Genomic DNA, 18,685 nt, shown 5'->3' on the forward strand with positions numbered 1-18,685 from the left:
CCGGACAATCAGATGGCCAGAGGACGCGAACAAGGACGGCCTAACAGGTCCGCCGTCCTGTCGCTGAGTGGGGGCGGCACTGTGGGGCTTCGTTATAAGGCAAATATTTCATAATGAGCTAGTATGCAATGCATACTAGCTCATTATGCTTTTGTCTTACATGGTTTATTTATTTTTTTCATTTTTTTTGGGGAGGGTTTACTTCCTCTTTAAGCAAAGTGGGAAAAAGTAATATTTTTTTTGGCTATACAAGTCCATCAAAAGATATTTAATAAAAGATAAAGACACAACTTTTTTTTAGTTTTGGATAGGGTGGAGAGGAATTAGCACACCTCTCACTACTTATTGCTGTCCTGGTAGGTAAATTCACTTTCCTCCATTTTCCCTGTTTACCATGAGCAATGAAAGCGAAAGTAAAAAAAACTCCCAAATTTTGGGTTGTCCCCAGTAAAGTAAGAGGTGAAATTATCCAAAGGAGACGCTCGTTCTGGTGGCCTGGGCATCCCCAAAGGATTCCCTTTATTTGCAGTGATCTCTCCCTGTTTTGGCTATGGGCCTGGAAGTGAAGGTAAATTTCCCCAATGGGGCACAGATGGCCAAAAAAAAAAACACAACAGGGGGTTAATCCTCCCTTACTCTATCCAAAATTATGAAAAAAAAAAAAGTTTTGCCTATAGTTCTACTTTAACATTTCATAGTGATTTTAAAAATGAATGCTGGATATATTACGGTTCACCTCTTTATAAGGCTACATCCACCATGCTTCTATTACCCAGTCATGTGACTACAGGGGATCTGGGTAAATGAAAGATGACTGAATCCAGTAGTGTGAAACTTACCCTCGCTGACTCCAAGTAATGCTGTAGAGACTGGCTGACAACTCGGGTATTCTCCAGAGTAATTGCTGGGCCAGAGAAGTATTTCTCCACAACTTTACTCTGCAAGAAAAATACAACACAAAAATATTTCTTAGATTTATCTAAAAAATAACCAAACCCCAGGGTCATTAATAGTTTCTACGAGAACACCTATGCAAGTCTGAACATAAACAATGCAACCCTGCAATGATTCGCCAGCCCAGTGTAGGATCTGGGAAAGCGATGAGCTATTAAAGGGTTACTAAGCCCACAACAGTAAAATCTCTCTATATGCAGTAAAGCATGCTTGTTATACTCTATTTGGAACCTAAGGGATTAATCCTCTACATTGTTTAAAAAGACTGACCCTGTCCCTTTCTTCCACTGTCCCCGATCAATCTGTTGATCGAACAGAGCCTTGGAGGCACTCTGCACTTGCTCAGTTTGGTGTGTATTGCTAGAGAGATGTTTCTTTTTTTGGGGGAACGGTGCATTTGATCATCACAGGGCCAATCAGCACTGTCTAGACAGAGGGCCATGGGGTCGTCCTGCAACCTCAAAGAACAGTCAGTGAAGAATGAAAACTCCTCCCACAAGGTTTAACCAGACACCGATAGAAGTCACAAGACTGCTCTAACTGCTGATAAGAAAAGTTATTAGGAAGTTTAGATTTACTAAAATAATTGCATTTCCATGTTCTGTGTACTGTGGGAGACCAGATAATGGGATTTTTTACTTAATGTAAAATCAATTTCTCTGATGTTCATTGAGGGACACAGTTCCTGATCTCCTTAACCATTGAGTTATACTGCCCCCTACAGGAGGAGGACACTAGGCAGAAGAAAAGTCTGGCTACACCTATAGACTGTCCCAGGGGGTATACTCCCTCTCTCTGCTATAGGTACTCAGTTTTGTTACAAGCAGTATCAGAAGAATTACAAAGTCCATAGAGGGGTGGGTGCTGTGTCCGTCCATGAACTTTAGAGCGATTGATTTCACGGTAAGTCAAATATCCCATTTTCTCTTTCGTGCATTGATGGACACAGCTCCTAATCTTCTTAACCATTGGGATGTCCCAAAGCAGTGTTAAACATGAGGGGTGGGAACAGCGAAAAGAAACTCCCAAGGCTAACTATAGCCAACCAGGTAAACAGGATCTCAACCAAAACAACTGGAGCTCACCTGAAAAAACAATACACCATCAAAGAGGACGAGGTCTTCTAAACAGCAGCCTGCAAAACCTTGCGGCCAAAGGAAGCATCTGCAGATGCCAACACATCCACTTTATAGAACTTAATGAAAGTATGCACCCTCGACCAGATGGCCGCCTTGCAAACCTGCATCACTGCCGCCTGATGACGGAAAGCCCAGAAGGCAGAGCGCCTGAGTAGAGTGCACCTCGACAGGGGAAGGAGGAACCTGGCCCCTGATGGAAAAGGCCTGAATCACCATCTGTCTTATCCATCTGGAAATGGTCGCAGAGGAAATGGACAACCCTCACTCACAAATAGAGAGTCTGACTTCCTAAAAGACTCCGTAGCTGCCAGGTACACCCACATCCAAGGCAAGCAAGTTGAATGTGTTAGCCTGGGACAAAGAGAAGGAAACACAATGTCTTCATTCAAATGCAAATCAGACAACCTGAGGAAGGAACGATGGACAGGGTCGAAGAACCACCTTATCACTGGGGAATGACAGAATGCCAATTCCGACACCCTGCACGCAAACATGAAAGCCACCAAAAAGGCCACCTTCTGGGACAGCGTAAGCAGGGGAATCTCCCGTAGATTCTCAAAAGGAGGCTTCTGGAGGACTGAGAGGACCAAATCGAGGCCCCAAGGCGGCAGCAGAGACCGCACTGGAGGGGTCAAGTGCATAACTCCCTGAAGAAAAGTACGCACCAGGGAGTATGTGGCAGAGAGCCATTGAAAGAAGACCACTAAGGCCAACACCTGACCCTTGATAGTACTCAAGGCCAGTTTCTGCTCAACCCCCCCGTTGAAGGAAGGTCAAGATCCGAGGCACCGAAAAAGTGAGGATGAACCTTATGAGACTCACACCATGCAATGTACAGCTTCCACGTACAATGGTAGATCTTCCTAGAAGTAGGTTTCCTAGCTTTTAACAGTGTTGGAAACACAGACTCAGACAAACCTCTAACCATCAGCACCTGCCATTTACCAGCCAAGCAGTCAAAGCCAGCGACTCTAAAGCAGGATGGCAGATTGGTCCTTGGGACAGCAGATACTCCCTGAGGGGAAGCTTCCAAGGAACGTCAGCATCCAGCCACACCAGATCAGCATACCAAGCTCAGGCAGGCCAGTCCAGGGCCACTAAAATGACTAGAATCCCTTCTGCCTCAATCCTGCATAGAAGTCTTGGCAGAAGCTTGAGAGGAGGAAAGGCATAAAACAGAAGATACTGACCCCATGGGGCCACCAGCGCATCTGTGGTGTCTGCCAGTGGATCCTGTGACCGAACCTCTGCACTTTTCTGTTGAGCTTGGAAGCCAACAGATCCACCTCGGGGGGGGGGGGGGGTACCCCACCAGGGACACAACTGATGAAACACCTCAAACAAAAAGATAGTGACCGCACTCCGATGTAAATCAAAGCACTGAAGTGTTTATTAATCACCATGATCATCAAACAAGACTAGCACATCACAGGACAGGTACATTGGTTGACGCGTTTCACGACACTGATGAAACACCTCCGGGTGAGGGGACCACTCTCCTTGGTCCAACGCCTGCCGACTGAGGTAATCTCCATGCCAGTTTTCCACCCCTGGGATGTGTACGGCGGAGAGGGCTGGAACAAACCGTTCTGCCCACCTGAGAATGCCGGCTACCTCCAGAGCTGCCAGGACAACTTCTCGTGCCCCCTGGTGATTTACATAAGCCACGGGATTGCCTGATTAAATGCGCACTGGACATCCCTGAAGACGAACCGTCCAATGTTCCAGGCACAGTCTGCTCGCTCGGTGTTCCAAGACATTAATCAGTAGTCTGGACTTTTCCATTGTCCAGATCCCCTGAGCAGAATTTTTGACGAGGACGACTCCCCAGCCAGACAGCCTGGCATTCGTGGTAACCACTGTCCAATACAAGGGGAGGCAGGAACGAAGCCACCATATCAAGTACTCTTTCGTTCCCCCGGCTCAGCCTTCCTTCCTGGGAACTGTAAACAGGATTGTGCAAAACCCCTGAAAACTTTTGAAAGTTGGAACCGGACCATCACCCTTTAAAGTAAAAGGTCTTGCACCGCCCTAAAAAGAGCTGGTAAGCAGACCGGGGACAGACGCACGTTGGAAGGAAGAACCTTACCGGAGGGTAAGAACGAAACTTAATCTTGTAGCTGGACCGAATGACCACGTGGACCCACTTGTTCTTGTACCAGGGGAGTCAACGGGTCGGGGAACCAGTGAAGGCGTCCCCCCACCCCCGACATGGGTGAGGGTGCACCTTCATGCTGAAGGGGCCTTGTCAGCAGGTCTGGAGAAGCCCCGCACTTGACTTGCCAGACCAAGTTCTATTGGATGCTCCATAGGAGGCCCCGAAGGGTTCCGATTCCTTTTCAGTCGACCCTGATGGACAAAACAACTTATGACTAGAGGAGGCCCCATGCCTAAGACGAGGGTCCTTGGCCTTAGCCTACGGAAGAAAGGTACTCTTCCCACCTGTGAGATCTTTAATGTCGTCATCCAGGGTAGCACCAAACAGGCGATCTCCTTGAAAGAAAAGGCCTTTTTAGGAGTCATGTCAAGTCAAGGCCTTTTTAGGAGTCTTGTCCGCAGACTAGCATTTGAGCCAAAAGGCACGCTGAAGGACCACTGCCGAAACAGAGACCCGTCTGACAGCCACCGCCTTCCTGTCAGCCGGGTCTTTAAAGGTTGCTTTGCTTATTCTGGAGACCGGAGGGTCCACCACAAGAAAAGGGTGTAAAAACACTGCTAAGGGACACCCCCACCACTCCAGCAGCACCACTCGGTTACCAGTAACAGAGCACCAAATCGATCCTCAGCAGAGAGGGAGAGGACCCTACCAGACTTCCCACTCATCAGAAACACGCACCTGCAGCCACCAGAATAATCGGCACTCTACGTACGGCGATCAGAAAGTGAAAAGATCCAGGAGTCCGCACCAGGGGATGAAGAGAGGCTCCCACCGCCAAAGCCGCCACCCACCGGGCTTCACTGTCATAGCCGCCGCTATTTTCAAAGGCAAACCACCGAAAAATAGCTGGACTACACAAACATGGCCGCCATGGCACAGGCTACAGCAAAATAGCAGCACCGTGAGGGATCCCTAGGCCTCAGAATATGGGGCAGGCAGAAAGGGGTGCCCCTGGCAGGCGGCGCAACCCTTATCGCCAGCACTGCACCCTGCTCCTACCCCAGGTGGTGGACCAGGCCAACCCACAGCCCCAGCATCCTTAAAGGAGGTGGGGGAGGGGTTTGATGTGGCTCACAGGGACCACCAGACCGATGAGGGGGGGTGCCCAACAGGAAGAAGGGGAACCCACGGGTCTGAACCTCCCACGGAGGGGCCCACGTCCACCCTAAAGACCTCCAGGAAGAGAGGGGGGGCAGTCACTTACCATACCATGAACCAGGCAGGCACCGCTCCAGACAGAACCTCCTCTCCATCGAAATGGGAGGATATCGGCCAGGAGGAAAGCTGCGACTCGGGCTGAGACCTGGTCATATGCGACCTTGCGAGACGTTTAACTGGAGGGGCTATGTCGCTGCCGACCTAGTGCGAAGCTGAGGTCTGCACGCGTTTGCTGGCCAGACTGGGGTGACCACTGAATCTAGATTATCCAGCCCGTCGTCCGGTCCAGCAGTTGATTGCAGATCTCACAGGAAAAACAGGAGAAGAAATTCTATCTAAAAAGAAAGAATGGTCAAGACCAGAGATCCCAGCAAGGAACTAGGTCCTTACTCCTGACTAGGCAGGGAAAAAAACTGACCGCCTATAGCACAAAGAGGGAGTATACCCCCTAGGGCTGCCCATAGGCGTAGCCAGACTTTTTTTCTGCCTAATGTCCTACTCCAGTAGGGGGTAGTATAACCCAAATGGTTAAGATGATCAGGAGCGGTGTCCGAAAGAACGAAAGAGAAAAAGTAAGTGCAGGCTTCTGGGTTTAGTAACACTTTAAATGTGCCCTAGGAAGAGATAATGAGCATTTCTGACATTGGAGGTGTTCAGTATAATGGACAGTGATTCCTATTAGGAAAACCCTAATAAGACCTGGCCAATGGTCCCTGCTTCTCAGTAAGATGTATAAAGGACGTGGTTACCTGTATTAGTGGCACTTCAGGCTATCAAGCCAGATACACAAGAAGCAAAGATGGGACACAGCTTTACAGTTGACAGGCAGCTACCACCCTGCTTGTCAGTCTTGGGGGACATCTGCCCCATCTCTGGCAGGTCTTACTCATAGTAACTAATTCATAGTAACTAATTCAATTATCTTACAATTTCAAGAACACACAAAAGGGAAAATCTGATTAGTAACTGGGACACACAGGCATGTCCTTTTTCCAACACTATTATATCCGAGAAGCAAAGTAACATAAAATACTTACATCGTCCTCTGCAAATACAGAGAGGCTGAAAAAAGATCCTAGATAAGACAGACGCTGCAGTTCCCGGCCTGTGGCCGGACTCAAAGACTTGGGCAACCAAAGGGGCAAAGAGGATATCTGGAATTTGAAAAATAAATCAATGTTAAACACTAGAAGAGGAGCACATTTTAATAGTTTGAGATAAACTGAGGATGAAGCAATAAGAGAAAGACAGCAATTTTTAGTAATTTGTGTTTTCCACACAAGTAGAAGTTCAAGCACCATTTCTGCTCATCTTCATAACATAAGGGGAGGCATTCTGTAGTCTAGAATTGGGTGGGGCTTACACTGCTTCAGATTTCAGTGCAGCAAAGGCCTTGTGTTGTAGCCCAAACAGGAAGTTAGGAGCACACAATTTCTGGCAGATTTACAAGTAATTGTATAAGAGACAACATGGAGAAAATGCACATATTGCAGAGATGTAATTATATATTATACATATATATGTGTGTGTGTGCGTACACACACACACTCACATCTCACTACAGGGGGTACAACCCTCACAATTTTGTAAATATTTTTTACATCTTTTCATGTGACAACACTGAAGAAATGACACTTTGCTACAATGTAAAGTAGTGAGTGTACAGCTTGTATAACAGTGTAAATTTGCTGTCCCCTCAAAATAACTCAACACACAGCCATTAATGTCTAAACTGCTGCCAACAAAAGCGAGTACACGCCTAAGACAAAATGTCCAAATTTGGCCCAAAGTGTCAATATTTTGTGTGGCCCCCATTATTTTACAGCATTGCCTTAACCCTTTTGGGCATTGAGTTCACCAGAGCTTCACAGGTTGCCACTGGAGTCCTCTTCCACTCCTCCATGACGACATCACAGAGCTGGTGGATGTTAGAGACCTTGCGATACTGCACTTTTCGTTTGAGGATGCCCCACAGATGCTCAATAGGGTTTAGGTCTGGAGACATGCTTGGCCAGTCCATAACCTTACCCGCAGCTTCTTTATAAAGACAGTGGTTGCCTTGGAGGTGTGTTTGGGGTCGTTATGTTGAAATACTGCCCAGCAGCCCGTCTCCGAGAGTAGGGGATCATGCTTCAGTATGTCACAGTACATGTTGGCATTCCTGGTTCCCTCAATGAACTGTAGCTTCCCAGTGTCGGCAGCACTCATGCAGCCCCAGACCATGACATTCCCACCACCATGCTTGACTGTAGACAATACACACTTGTCTTTGTACTCCTCACCCCGTTGCCTCCACACATGCTTGACACCACCTGAAATGGTTCATCTTGGTCTCATCAGATAACAGGTTCCAGTAATCCATGTCCTTAGTCTGCTTGTCTTAAGCAAACTGTTTGCTGGCTTTCTTGTGCATTATCTTTAGAAAAGGCTTCCTTCTTGGACGGTAGCCATGCAGACCAATTTGATACAGTGAGCGGTGTATAGTCTGAGCACTGACAGGCTGAAACACCCCCCCACCCCACCCCTTCAACCTCTACAGTAATGCTGGCAGCACTCGTACGTTTATTTCCCAAAGACAACCTCTGGGTATGATGCTGAGCACGTGCACTCAACCTCTTTGGCCGACCATGACCAATTCTTTTATTTCAGATTCTCAGTTTTTTGCCATGAGGTGCCATGTTGATCTTCTAGTGACCAGTATGAGAGAGTGAGAGCAATATCAAATTTAACACACCTGCACCCCATTCACACCTGAGACCTTGTAACACTAACGAGTCACATGACACTGGGGAGAGAACGTGGCTAATTGGGCCCAATTTGGACATTTTCACTTAGGCGTATGCTCACTTTTGCTGCCAGTGGTTTAGCAATTAATGGCTGTGTGTTGAGCTATTCTGAGGGGACAGCAAATTTACACTGTTATACAAGCTGGACACTGCCTACTTTACATTTTAGCAAAGTGTAATTTCTTCAGTGTTGTCACATATAATAGATATAAAATATTTACAAAAATGTGAGGGGTGTACTATTTTTTGTGAGATACTCTACATACACGCACACCCACATATACACTTTAATAGAAGAGAGACTATTACTGGGCGCTTGGAAAAAAATAAAAAATAAAAAGAAAAGCTGTTGCATGGAGACTCTCACCGCTTGCTTTAGCTGTCAATTTGTGTGCGACAGCCTTTGCATTTTGCATTACAGTAAGTCCCCTACTTCTGAACGAGTTCCGTTCCAGGAGCTTGTTTGCAAGTTCAACTTGTTCGTAAGTCCTGCAAAGATCAGGGCTTGCAGACAAAGTCTGTTACCGCTGATCAGTGTGTTCTGGCGGGGAGAGTGCCCCTGTGAGAACACAAAGGCATAACATGGGAGATTGCTGCAGCAACATTGCTTGTGTTTGTACAGTGATATGTCAGTTTTGTTTCTGCTGGGTTGAAGAAAAGAAAAAAAGACCGTGTACCCAGCTTTACAGGATTGGACATCACATGTTTACATCTTTAAATGTTTGCAAGTTGAATGTTCGTATATAGGGGATTTACTTTATCCAATATAATATTTTAATAAAAAAGCTGCTGCATGTGACATTTGGCTGCATTATCATTCACAGACACACCACCTTTTTCATATGGATGCAGTAAGAGATTTAAGCCATTCAAAATAAATGGGGTCAAATCGAACAGCACAGAATCACATGTTCATTGGACAGGAATGCGGTGCGATTCCTGTGCAAATCACATGCTGTGCGCAGTGTGAACCAAGGCTGACAGTCACATTAACCTCATTTGTAGACCAGCAGTAAACAATATAAACTGAACAGCTTACCAAGGAGCATACAGGATGAGTTTTTCCAAACTTAATCTCACAGAGCTCGCCTAACGCCTGCAGAGAATAAAGAAAGGTTATCTTGTGATAGGTTATGCATATTATCTGCCTCAAGTCTTGAAAAATGCGACACAAAACACAATGGCTAAATACAAAGTGCAGTCACTTCATGCCAGTTTACTTAGGTCAGAATAGCAGAAGACTGAACCTATTTTTCACTAATCATGGCAGTTCACCTTGGTATTCTGAAAGATTTCTAGATCTCTAAATATGATAAAAGTCTATTGTGCAGGTTACAGTGCTTTGCTAAAAAAAGGTTATCTGGCTACGTGGAACAGCCCATGATCTGGAAACTGTTGGTCAGTCCAATCTTCAATTGCATAAAAACTTACTTACGAGTTTGAAATTTAATTTACAAAAATCTAGGGATGGAGTCATGTGTATGCGATTCCTACACAGGACTCCATAATATAGCTATCACAAAGGAAATAAATAAAAAAATAATTACCTCCAGTTCGGATAACAAAACTGGAGGTAATTAAAAGATAAGCTCACCTTTGGAACACGTAACATGTTCCAGGATCTGCACCTTCTCTCCACTCACCCCACTCCCTGTGACAGCGGCTGGGGGAATCTTCTTCCCGTAGCCGCTGTCACAATTTGAAAACAGCATGGCCGTGCGGCGCTCTGCCCACAAGGCCGCGTCATTCATTCATAGTTTCCTGTGAATGGAAAGACTACAAGTACCAAGCGGCCCTCGGGTTACAAACATCCGACTTACAAACGACTCCTACTTACAAACCGAGGGAGACAAAGGAAGTGGGAGGAAATCTACCCCTGTAAGAGTTCTCATGGGAAAAAGGTGTCTCTACTGAAGCTTCATCACCAATCCTTGTTTCCACAACAACCCAGAACTTTCAAAATTCAATTGTCATAGGGACAGAAAGTGAGGTGAAATCTTCTGAACAGGGGCACAGACAGCAAAATAAACGTTACAGGGGTGTTAAGCCCCTCCTTATGCTATCCAAAAAAAGTAAAAACTGTTTTGGCGTGAGCTACACTTAAAGAAATGAACCTTTTGCAACTTACAAATTCAACTTAAGAACAAACCTGTAGTCATCTTGTTTGTAACTCTGGGACCGCCTGTACCGTCAGCTATTGCGGCTGACGGCTTGTAGTTCTCAATGAACTACGAGGGCGCTGGTGAGCGCTCTGATAGTTGGTTGATTTTTCCTGCTCTGAGGTAACTGCCGATGCATGGGCAGGTAACTATCCTGACAGTCAGCAGGAGCCTGTGATTGCACCTGCAATCAGCTCCTCCGAAAAAAAATAATAAATGCACATTTCTTTACACACAAAAAAAAAATATGATTCCCCCCCCCCCCCCAAAAGGTGAACTTATCCTTTGAGGAAAAACTGTAAGTTGGTGTACAGAGACAGGCACACTGCATAGCAGGCAGCATGTTCATCTCTACTACCCCCTTCCCCGCCAGTCCTGGTTGTTAAAGGAGTTGTAAAGTCATACGGTTTTTTATCCTAATGCATTCTATGCATTAAGATAAAAAACCTGTGTGCAGCAGCCCCCCTCGGCCCCCTAATACTTACCTGAGGTCCCTTTCTGTCCAGCGCTGTCTACGAGTGTCTTAGTCCTCAGAGATTCTCCCTCCTGACTGAGACACAGCAGCCACCCAGCCAATCAGGAAAGAGGTGGCAGGGCTTGGTCTGGGTTCTGTGTCTAAATAGACACAGGGAGCTGTGACTCGGCTCAGGTGCCCCCCCAGCCAACTGCTTGAGTGGGGGCACTGAACAGGAGAGAGGGGCCAGGAGAATAGAAGAGGGACCTGAGAAGTGGGGGATCCGGGCTGCTCTGTACAAATCCAGGGCAACAGAGCAGGTAAGTATAACATGTTTGTTATTTTTATAGGAAAAAAATAAACTTGACAATCGCTTTAAGGATGCTGCAGCTTCTAAGTCTACAGGTTCCTATCAACTATTGACACTGACATGCAAAGACTAAAGGGGTGCTTCGACACTAGTTACCCCTCAGGTCTGCTCTCCTTGTGATGGACAGCAGGCAGTGGTATTCTATAGGCAGTGATTTTATAGCCAATAGCAGGCTACACAATGTACACAACACACCCCTGACCTCTGTACTCTGTATATAGCGCATCTCTGAACTCTGCCCATAACGCACTCCTTGCCCCTTAAAGATCCTACCTGGCCACACCCACCACTCAATGTGGTTCAGTGGGGGGGGGGCACCTATTCTCTAAGAAAAAAAGGCCCTGGCCTTTGAAGGCAACTATAATGCAGATGCAGCCTGCAATGAAATGGAGTTTGACACCCCTGGCCTAAGTGATCCTAGCAGATGTAGGAGCGTGTACCTGTCAAAACCAGGTACCCCACTCCCCCCACCAAAAAAATGTATCCAAAAGTGATAGAGGAGGGGGAAGGAGGCGAAAAAGGGGAACTTCCCCTTTTGGGTGAAATTCTGCTTTAAATCATTTTGATGGGTCAAATGTAAAAAATAAGCAGACAAGTTGGAAAATACAGTCAAATTGGATGGCATAAAAATTGGGTTGAGATAAAAGGGGATTAAAAAAAAAAAAACACACTATGTAGCTAGAACAATTCATTTTGCTGTACTGATGAAAAAAAATAATAATAATAATATAAATATATATATATATATATATATATATATATATATATATATATATATATATATATGTGTGTGTGTTATAGCAAGATACAAAATAGAATGATAAAAGTGAACCTAGTTATCCAATTCCCCTTCTAGTATTTTATTCTTGTGATTATTGTGATGCAACAATATTGGGGGTTTTACTCATGACAGGCAGCTCTCACCATTAGTGGATATTTGAAGTTGTCACTGTCCAGAGAACAGTCTTTAGCAGCTAGAGCCAAGCCTTGCAGAACTGGAATAAATATCTGAGAAAAGAAATACAGGTTAATGTTTCTTTTAACACTACAGGAGAGCAAATCAGTTCATCATTCGTCAAAGCTATATTCTGGGCTCAAACATTTTCCTTCAAATATACTATTAAATCTCCAGAAAGGATATCAATCAACTTTGAGTGCACCACATGCATTTACAAACTCAGTTATTAACCTGTAAAATAGCCATATCATCATCACTGTGCTGTACATAGAGCAGAGCTGTGGGAGGGTTCCAGCAAGTTCCACCAACTAAAGGCTGTTTGCAGAAAAGTACAGGAGAGGGGCAGACACAAGACTTCAGCCTAGTACATACAGGCGGAATGTCAGGATATAGAAACCGGCCGTCATTTGGCCCGTGTGTACTACAGCCAAGCCAGCGTCTGTGGAAGGAGCATAACTGAAAAAGGTGTGGTGATCTCAACCAATGACAGAGCGCTGACTGGAGTGTGTTCTGGGGGGCCTTACCCCTGTCAGAGCACAAAAGCACAGCAGGAAATATCGCTGTACTAACATTGCAGTTAGTACAGTGGCTCTGACATGAGGTCAGTTTTTTTTTTCCGTTCAGCCCACTGGGATGAACATAAAAATAGTAGGCTTTACGCTGACCTTTTATCCTGAACGCACATACTCCCCTCCCAGCACTGTCCTGATGTGTTCCACCACTCTCAGCTGCCAATCACCATGTCCCAGGCCACCAGTCTCCTATCTGACACCATCAGGAGTTGTCTGTCTGTTCTGCATTCAGGCAGCTAGCCTCTTAACGAGTGTCAGATCCATCAGCTGCAGTGAATGGATGCCAACCCTTTCTGGGATATGTGACCTGCATATCCTAGGAGCGTTCTGGTACCAGGTATGTCATTCTCGCTGAAGCACTGGGTCACACATGTCCATTGCTGAAGCACTGATCACATGATCTCCATTGAAGGATCCATGTGGACTAATTTTCAGGGTTTGTTCACAATAGCAGTGTTCTCTGAAGAGCCATCTGCATTCAGATGGCTCTTCAGAGAGCATTTCACAGATGGTGAGGAGGCGTGGTTTCAACTCCTTACTACCTTGCTTTAACCCCCCCCTTGATCTTTGCACCACTGCACCGCAAACATGTGCATTGCAGAACGGCAAAGCATCATGGCTGCAGCATGTGTACACCCCCAGCTGCTGTTTTTTTTTTGCTTAAGGGGGTAGCAGTTGGGAAAGTAATAGGGTGGTTCAACTGCAAGGTTTTATAGCCCTCCACCCCCTACAACCTCACGTACAAACGAGCCCCCTCGGGCAAAACAGGCCAGTCAGAGGCTCAGTATGAAAAGCGATCTTTTAAGAACTAATCCCTGCCCTACAACTGATCGTATGACCCAGTGCCAGTCCAACACTGCAACGGTCTTTGTCTTTAATAAGGCAAAGAGTTCAGCAAGCTTCAAAACACTAACAGCACAGAAGTACACAATTCTTTTTTTAGAACATTCCTAAGCCTTTTTCTTTAGTATCTGATATTTGGGGACTGCGTTGAGAAACTTATGTTCACTTCAAGTGGGGTCTGCATAACACCCCAAGTCTAAGGGGGTCTTTCATGCGGACGGACTGAGTGGGTCAGCCTAAAGGTTTCTTAGAAGGAGCAAATCGGACCATCCATTGCCGTCTATGGAGCAGCGCAAGTCAACAGACACATTTTTGTTGACACCCACCAACATCTGATCCATGGCAGTCAGGTGTAAACGACAGGTGATCGACAGAGGAGAGCGGGCTGTGTCTGTGTGAGCTCTGCATAAGCGAAGCGGACACAGACCAGCCATCCGTTTCATAAACTGGGACCTCCTGGTGGAGTCCGCCTCATGTAAAAGGAGCCTAAGGTAATGCCAAACCCACTTAAGGTCAGTTATATGCAGGTCAAATGCGCCTGTCAAATTATGAACACTCTTAGAAGTGTCTCACTGATGTCATGGACACAAGAATTACCTGTGAGTATGGTTGTGATCTTGTACTACATGGCCTTACGTTCTTACCTGTCTGAACACTTCATCGTCCTGATAGGTCGTCCTCACAAGTTCCTGAATAAATCCAAATGGTAGATTCCTACAGAGCATATATGGCACCAGGAGAGACGGCTGCTGTACAGTCCTGCAACAAAGAAGGTGTCAGTTTATATCAACGCCTGAGGAAAATTGGACTAAGAAAACCAAACCCGCTAAAAGCATTTACCTTGGCTGGGTGAGCGCTCCCTGTAACACCAGCGCAGCATGGCAGATACACTGGGACCGAATGTTGCTCAGGAGTTGACTCACATCTGGCTGGCTGCACATCTGCAGGGGGAGAACAGAGCCCCATTACATATAGGTATAATCATTTTCACAGCTATAGACCCAATTGAGTACATGTTAAAAAGACTGCACAGGTCTGAGGGGTATGTATATGTGTGTGTATAATATATATATATATATATATATATATATATATATATATATATATATATATATATATATATACATACATACATACATACATACATGTATATATAAATGGATTTTTGTAAAATCTTACCGTAAAATCCTTTTCTCTTAGCTCATTGACAGACGTAGTCCTCGGTGATACACCACCTTCGGGTTATGTTGCCTCCACAGGAGCAGGACTAGACAGGAAATTAAAAAAGCTCTGGCCACACCCCAGGGGCAGTCCCAGAGGGTATATCCTCTCTCTCTCTGCCTCAGCAAATCAGTTATGTGAAAAAGCAGTCTTTAGAGATTTTAACCCAACTCAAAAAAACAGAGGGGTGGGGACTACGTCTGTCAATGAGCTAAGAGAAAAGGATTTTACGGTAAGATTTTACAAAAATCCATTTTTCTCTAGCGCTCATTGACAGACGTAGTCCTCGGTGATACACCACCTTCGGGACGTCCCAGAGCAGTATCACAACTGAGGGGTGGGAAAATGGAAATCAAATCCCAATCTAGAAGGCCCAACCGGTGCCAACTAGAAGTTTACAATGCTCATCCTTAATGATGAGACTCAACCAAGAAAAAGAGAAAACAAATTTTGTAAAGGTATGTACCGACGACCAGGTGGCCGCCTTACATACCTGGACCACTGACGCCTGATGGCGAAAGGCCCAGGAAGTACTGAGCGCTCGAGTGGAGTGCGCCCTAACAGGGAACGGAGGACTCTGACCCTTAATAGAATAAGCCTGTACCACCGTTTGTCTAATCCATTTAGCAATGGTCACGGCAGATGCAGGCAAACCCTTTCTGGGGCCATCCGTGATCACAAAAAGTGAATCCGTCTTACGGAATGATTCCGTAGCTTTCAGGTATACCCTGATTGCCCGAACCACATCTAAGGAATGCAACGCATGTTCCCGATGATGCTTGGGCTGAGGACACAAGGAAGGTAGTACAATATCTTCATTCAGATGAAAATCTGAAACCACCTTGGGAAGAAAAGATGGCTTAGGATGAAGTACTACCTTATCCCTATGAATCACTAGGTATGGGGACTGGCATGATAATGCAGCCAGTTCTGACACCCTGCGAGCAGAAGTAATAGCCACCAAGAAGGCCACCTTCTGGGATAAAGTAAGCAAGGGAATCTCCCTGATGTTTTCAAAGGGAGGTTTCTGTAGAACCGACAAAACCAAATTAAGATCCCAAGGCGGTAAGGGCGCGCGGACTGGAGGAGCCAGGTGCCGCACCCCCTGGATGAAATTCCGCACCAAGGATTTGGTAGCTAAAGGCTTCTGAAAGAAGATTGCTAATGCTGAAACTTGACCCTTGATGGTGCTCAAGGCTAGCTTCTGCTCAACCCCCTGTTGCAAAAAGGCCAATATTCGAGTCACCGAATAGGTACGTGGAGGAAATCCTAAAGATTCGCACCACGCAATATAAGTTTTCCATGTGTGATAATAGACTTTGCTGGAAGTCGCTTTCCTTGCTTTAATAAGGGTAGGAATGACTGAAGCTGACAAACCTCTGTCCTTCAGTACTTGGGTCTCAATGGCCAGGCCATTAAACCCAGCGACTGTAAAGCATGATGGTAAATTGGTCCTTGAGACCACAGACACTCCCTGAGACGAAGTTCTCACGGAACGTCTACGACTAACATGTCCAAGTCGGCCAGGCCGGCTTGAGGAGGCCAGCCTAGAATTTCTAGGACCACTGGCGCTGATTGGATCTGAACCAGGCGTCCCTAGAGGTATCTGGCCCCGACCATCCGAGAAAGTCTGGTCGTTTTCTGTTCCCACACATTTATCAGATACCTGATAGTTATCAGGAAAGGTGATCTTTTCTGGTTGAACCTCAGGGACCGAAGTCACCCGACTAGAGGCTACTTGGCCTATCTGGTCAACCAGATCCGATTCCTGTGAGGTATAGGCACTAATCTTAGGAAAAGGAAAAGGAAAAGATCTATTCAGGGAACGGTAATTACCGCTTCCTGTAGTACTTAAATGTTGGAAGGGAAGAATCGCACCGGTAGTAGTGGTTGATGCTCGATCTAATGTCCTGAATACCGGTGAAAACATCCCCCCACCCTGAAACCGGGTGGGGGCGCACCTTCAGGCTGTGTACTCCTTTGCTTCGGGTTTGGCTGGGTTGGTCCTTTGCTTGTCCGACCAGCCCTTCTTGAACCCTCCTGGAGGAGTCTTGCCTTTCCCGCTAGTACCAGCCGGGCGCCCTTTATGGGCGGTAAAGAAAGGTCCTCGCTTGTTGCGAGGTCCCTTAGCTTTAGCAGCCTGTGGCAAAAGAGTGCTCTTGCCCCCAGTGGCATCCTTAATGATTTCATCTAGGTTGGCCCCAAATAGACGATTCCCCTGAAAGGGGAGATTTGTCAAGGTCTTCTTGGAACCTAGGTCAGCTGACCAGCATTTTAACCACAGCACACGTCTGAGGATCACCGCTGTCTTAGATGCATGCCCTAATAAGGGAGTAGTGTCCAAGGCTGCGTCACAGATAAACTGTAGCCCTTGTATAATCTGTTCCATCAAATCAGATGTCTCCTGGGGAATATCTTTTCCCCTAAGATCTTGGCGTACCATTTTCGCCCATTCCGTAAGTGTCTGGGAAACTAGACCAATAACAATTACTGGTCTAAAAGCTGACCCTATCAGAGAGAAGATGGTGCGGGACTCTGCTTCCATCTTTCGATCCACCGGATCCTTAAAGGACGAAGTGTCCTCCACTGGAATAACCGTGGCTTTATTCAGCCTGGAAATAGGCGGATCCACGACTGGTGGTACCGTCCATTTCTTAATGATGGATTCCTCAAACGTATAGCGTCTAGCAATACGCTTGGAAATAGTAAAGGTACGTTTAGAATGCTCCCATTCTCCTTTAATCTGATTACCAAAACATTTAGGTACAGGAAAAGCCTTCATCGTCTTGATGGGCTTATTGGTACCAAAAGGAATCTCTGTTTCAGTTGCCTCTGCCGGTAAAGCCTCAAGTTTTAAGGTTTCCTGCACTGCCACAACTAGTGCGTCCACCAATGCTTCTTCCTGAATAATAGCAGGAGAAGAAGCGTCCTCCTCACTGTCTGAGGGGGCTTTACCTGGGATAACAGCCCTTGCAGAGGAACCTGCAACTGCCGTGACCACCTCTGAATCTGAGTCAGAGGTGTCAGATGGTATAGGGGTAGGCGGGGGTCGCTTCCTTGACCCCCGTCCCTGACAGGCCGCCTCCACCCGAGCCACCATAGACTCCAAAATTGCTGTAAATGACTCTATACTCTGTGCACCGGCGGGTCCCGTGGCCCCCTCGAGGGAAACAGGTGGGGGAATATGTGTGGCAGGGTCCATGATAACTCCAGTTACTTCCTGGATAATATAATTCAAAAATAAAACTTTTTTTTTTTTTTTTTCGACCCCCAGCGCCACAAAAGCCCCTTAGTGTTACCTGCTAGGGATCCCTATCGATCGAGAGAGAGAGAGATAGACCCCCAGGCTCACCACTTGATGCTCAGAGTTTAACTGCAACAGGTTACAACGCTGTCTTAACAAACAGGAAGTCTTTTGGCTGGCTGCCCAGGAAGAAAGGAGGCGGCTCCGCCCCTCTGTACGCCTTCCGACGCCTCCCCCAAGCTCCACGAGGTGTTTGGATCACCTCAAACATGGCCGCCCCCATGCTGGAGACACGAGGCTACGCCAAAATGGCGGCTCGTGCGATCCAGCAAAAAAAAAATGGCGGCGGCCCGTACTAAGGGGATATGGCGTGGTTGGCGGTACCGGCCCTGGCGGACCGCATGGCCGTTCGGGAGGCCTGCTAATAGCTGGAGATCTGATTAGGAAGGCAGTCTACATGTCCGTGGCTTCTGACTGGTAGGTAGCTTATTCTTAACCCATAAGATTCCCAGAATGCCACAGATTACATCTTTAAAACCTGTATACAATTAGATTGTTAGCTCCCAAACCAAGCCTCCTGGCTTTTTGCACACATAAAATCACACTCAAAATAGGAGGATCTGTGTCATGTTGTAGGATAGAAAGGGACTCTATCTTACCATACAGAGA

General features: G+C 46.3%; 1 protein-coding gene across 1 annotated transcript in view; it reads right to left on the reverse strand.

Moving 5' to 3' along the window:
* Positions 1-18,685, reverse strand: part of UBE4B (ubiquitination factor E4B) — a 148,224-nt gene that overhangs the window by 32,513 nt on the left and 97,026 nt on the right. The window contains exons 10-15 of the mRNA XM_082273634.1: positions 14,392-14,492; positions 14,196-14,310; positions 12,103-12,186; positions 9,235-9,291; positions 6,447-6,563; positions 840-938 (exon numbers count right to left, since the gene is read on the reverse strand). Of these exons, the coding sequence (XP_082129760.1) occupies positions 840-938; positions 6,447-6,563; positions 9,235-9,291; positions 12,103-12,186; positions 14,196-14,310; positions 14,392-14,492 (573 nt within the window). The remainder of the gene's footprint in view (positions 1-839; positions 939-6,446; positions 6,564-9,234; positions 9,292-12,102; positions 12,187-14,195; positions 14,311-14,391; positions 14,493-18,685) is intronic.

This window comes from Pelophylax lessonae, assembly GCF_965119305.1.
Source record: "Pelophylax lessonae genome assembly, chromosome: 12".
Taxonomy (NCBI): Eukaryota; Metazoa; Chordata; class Amphibia; order Anura; family Ranidae; genus Pelophylax; species Pelophylax lessonae.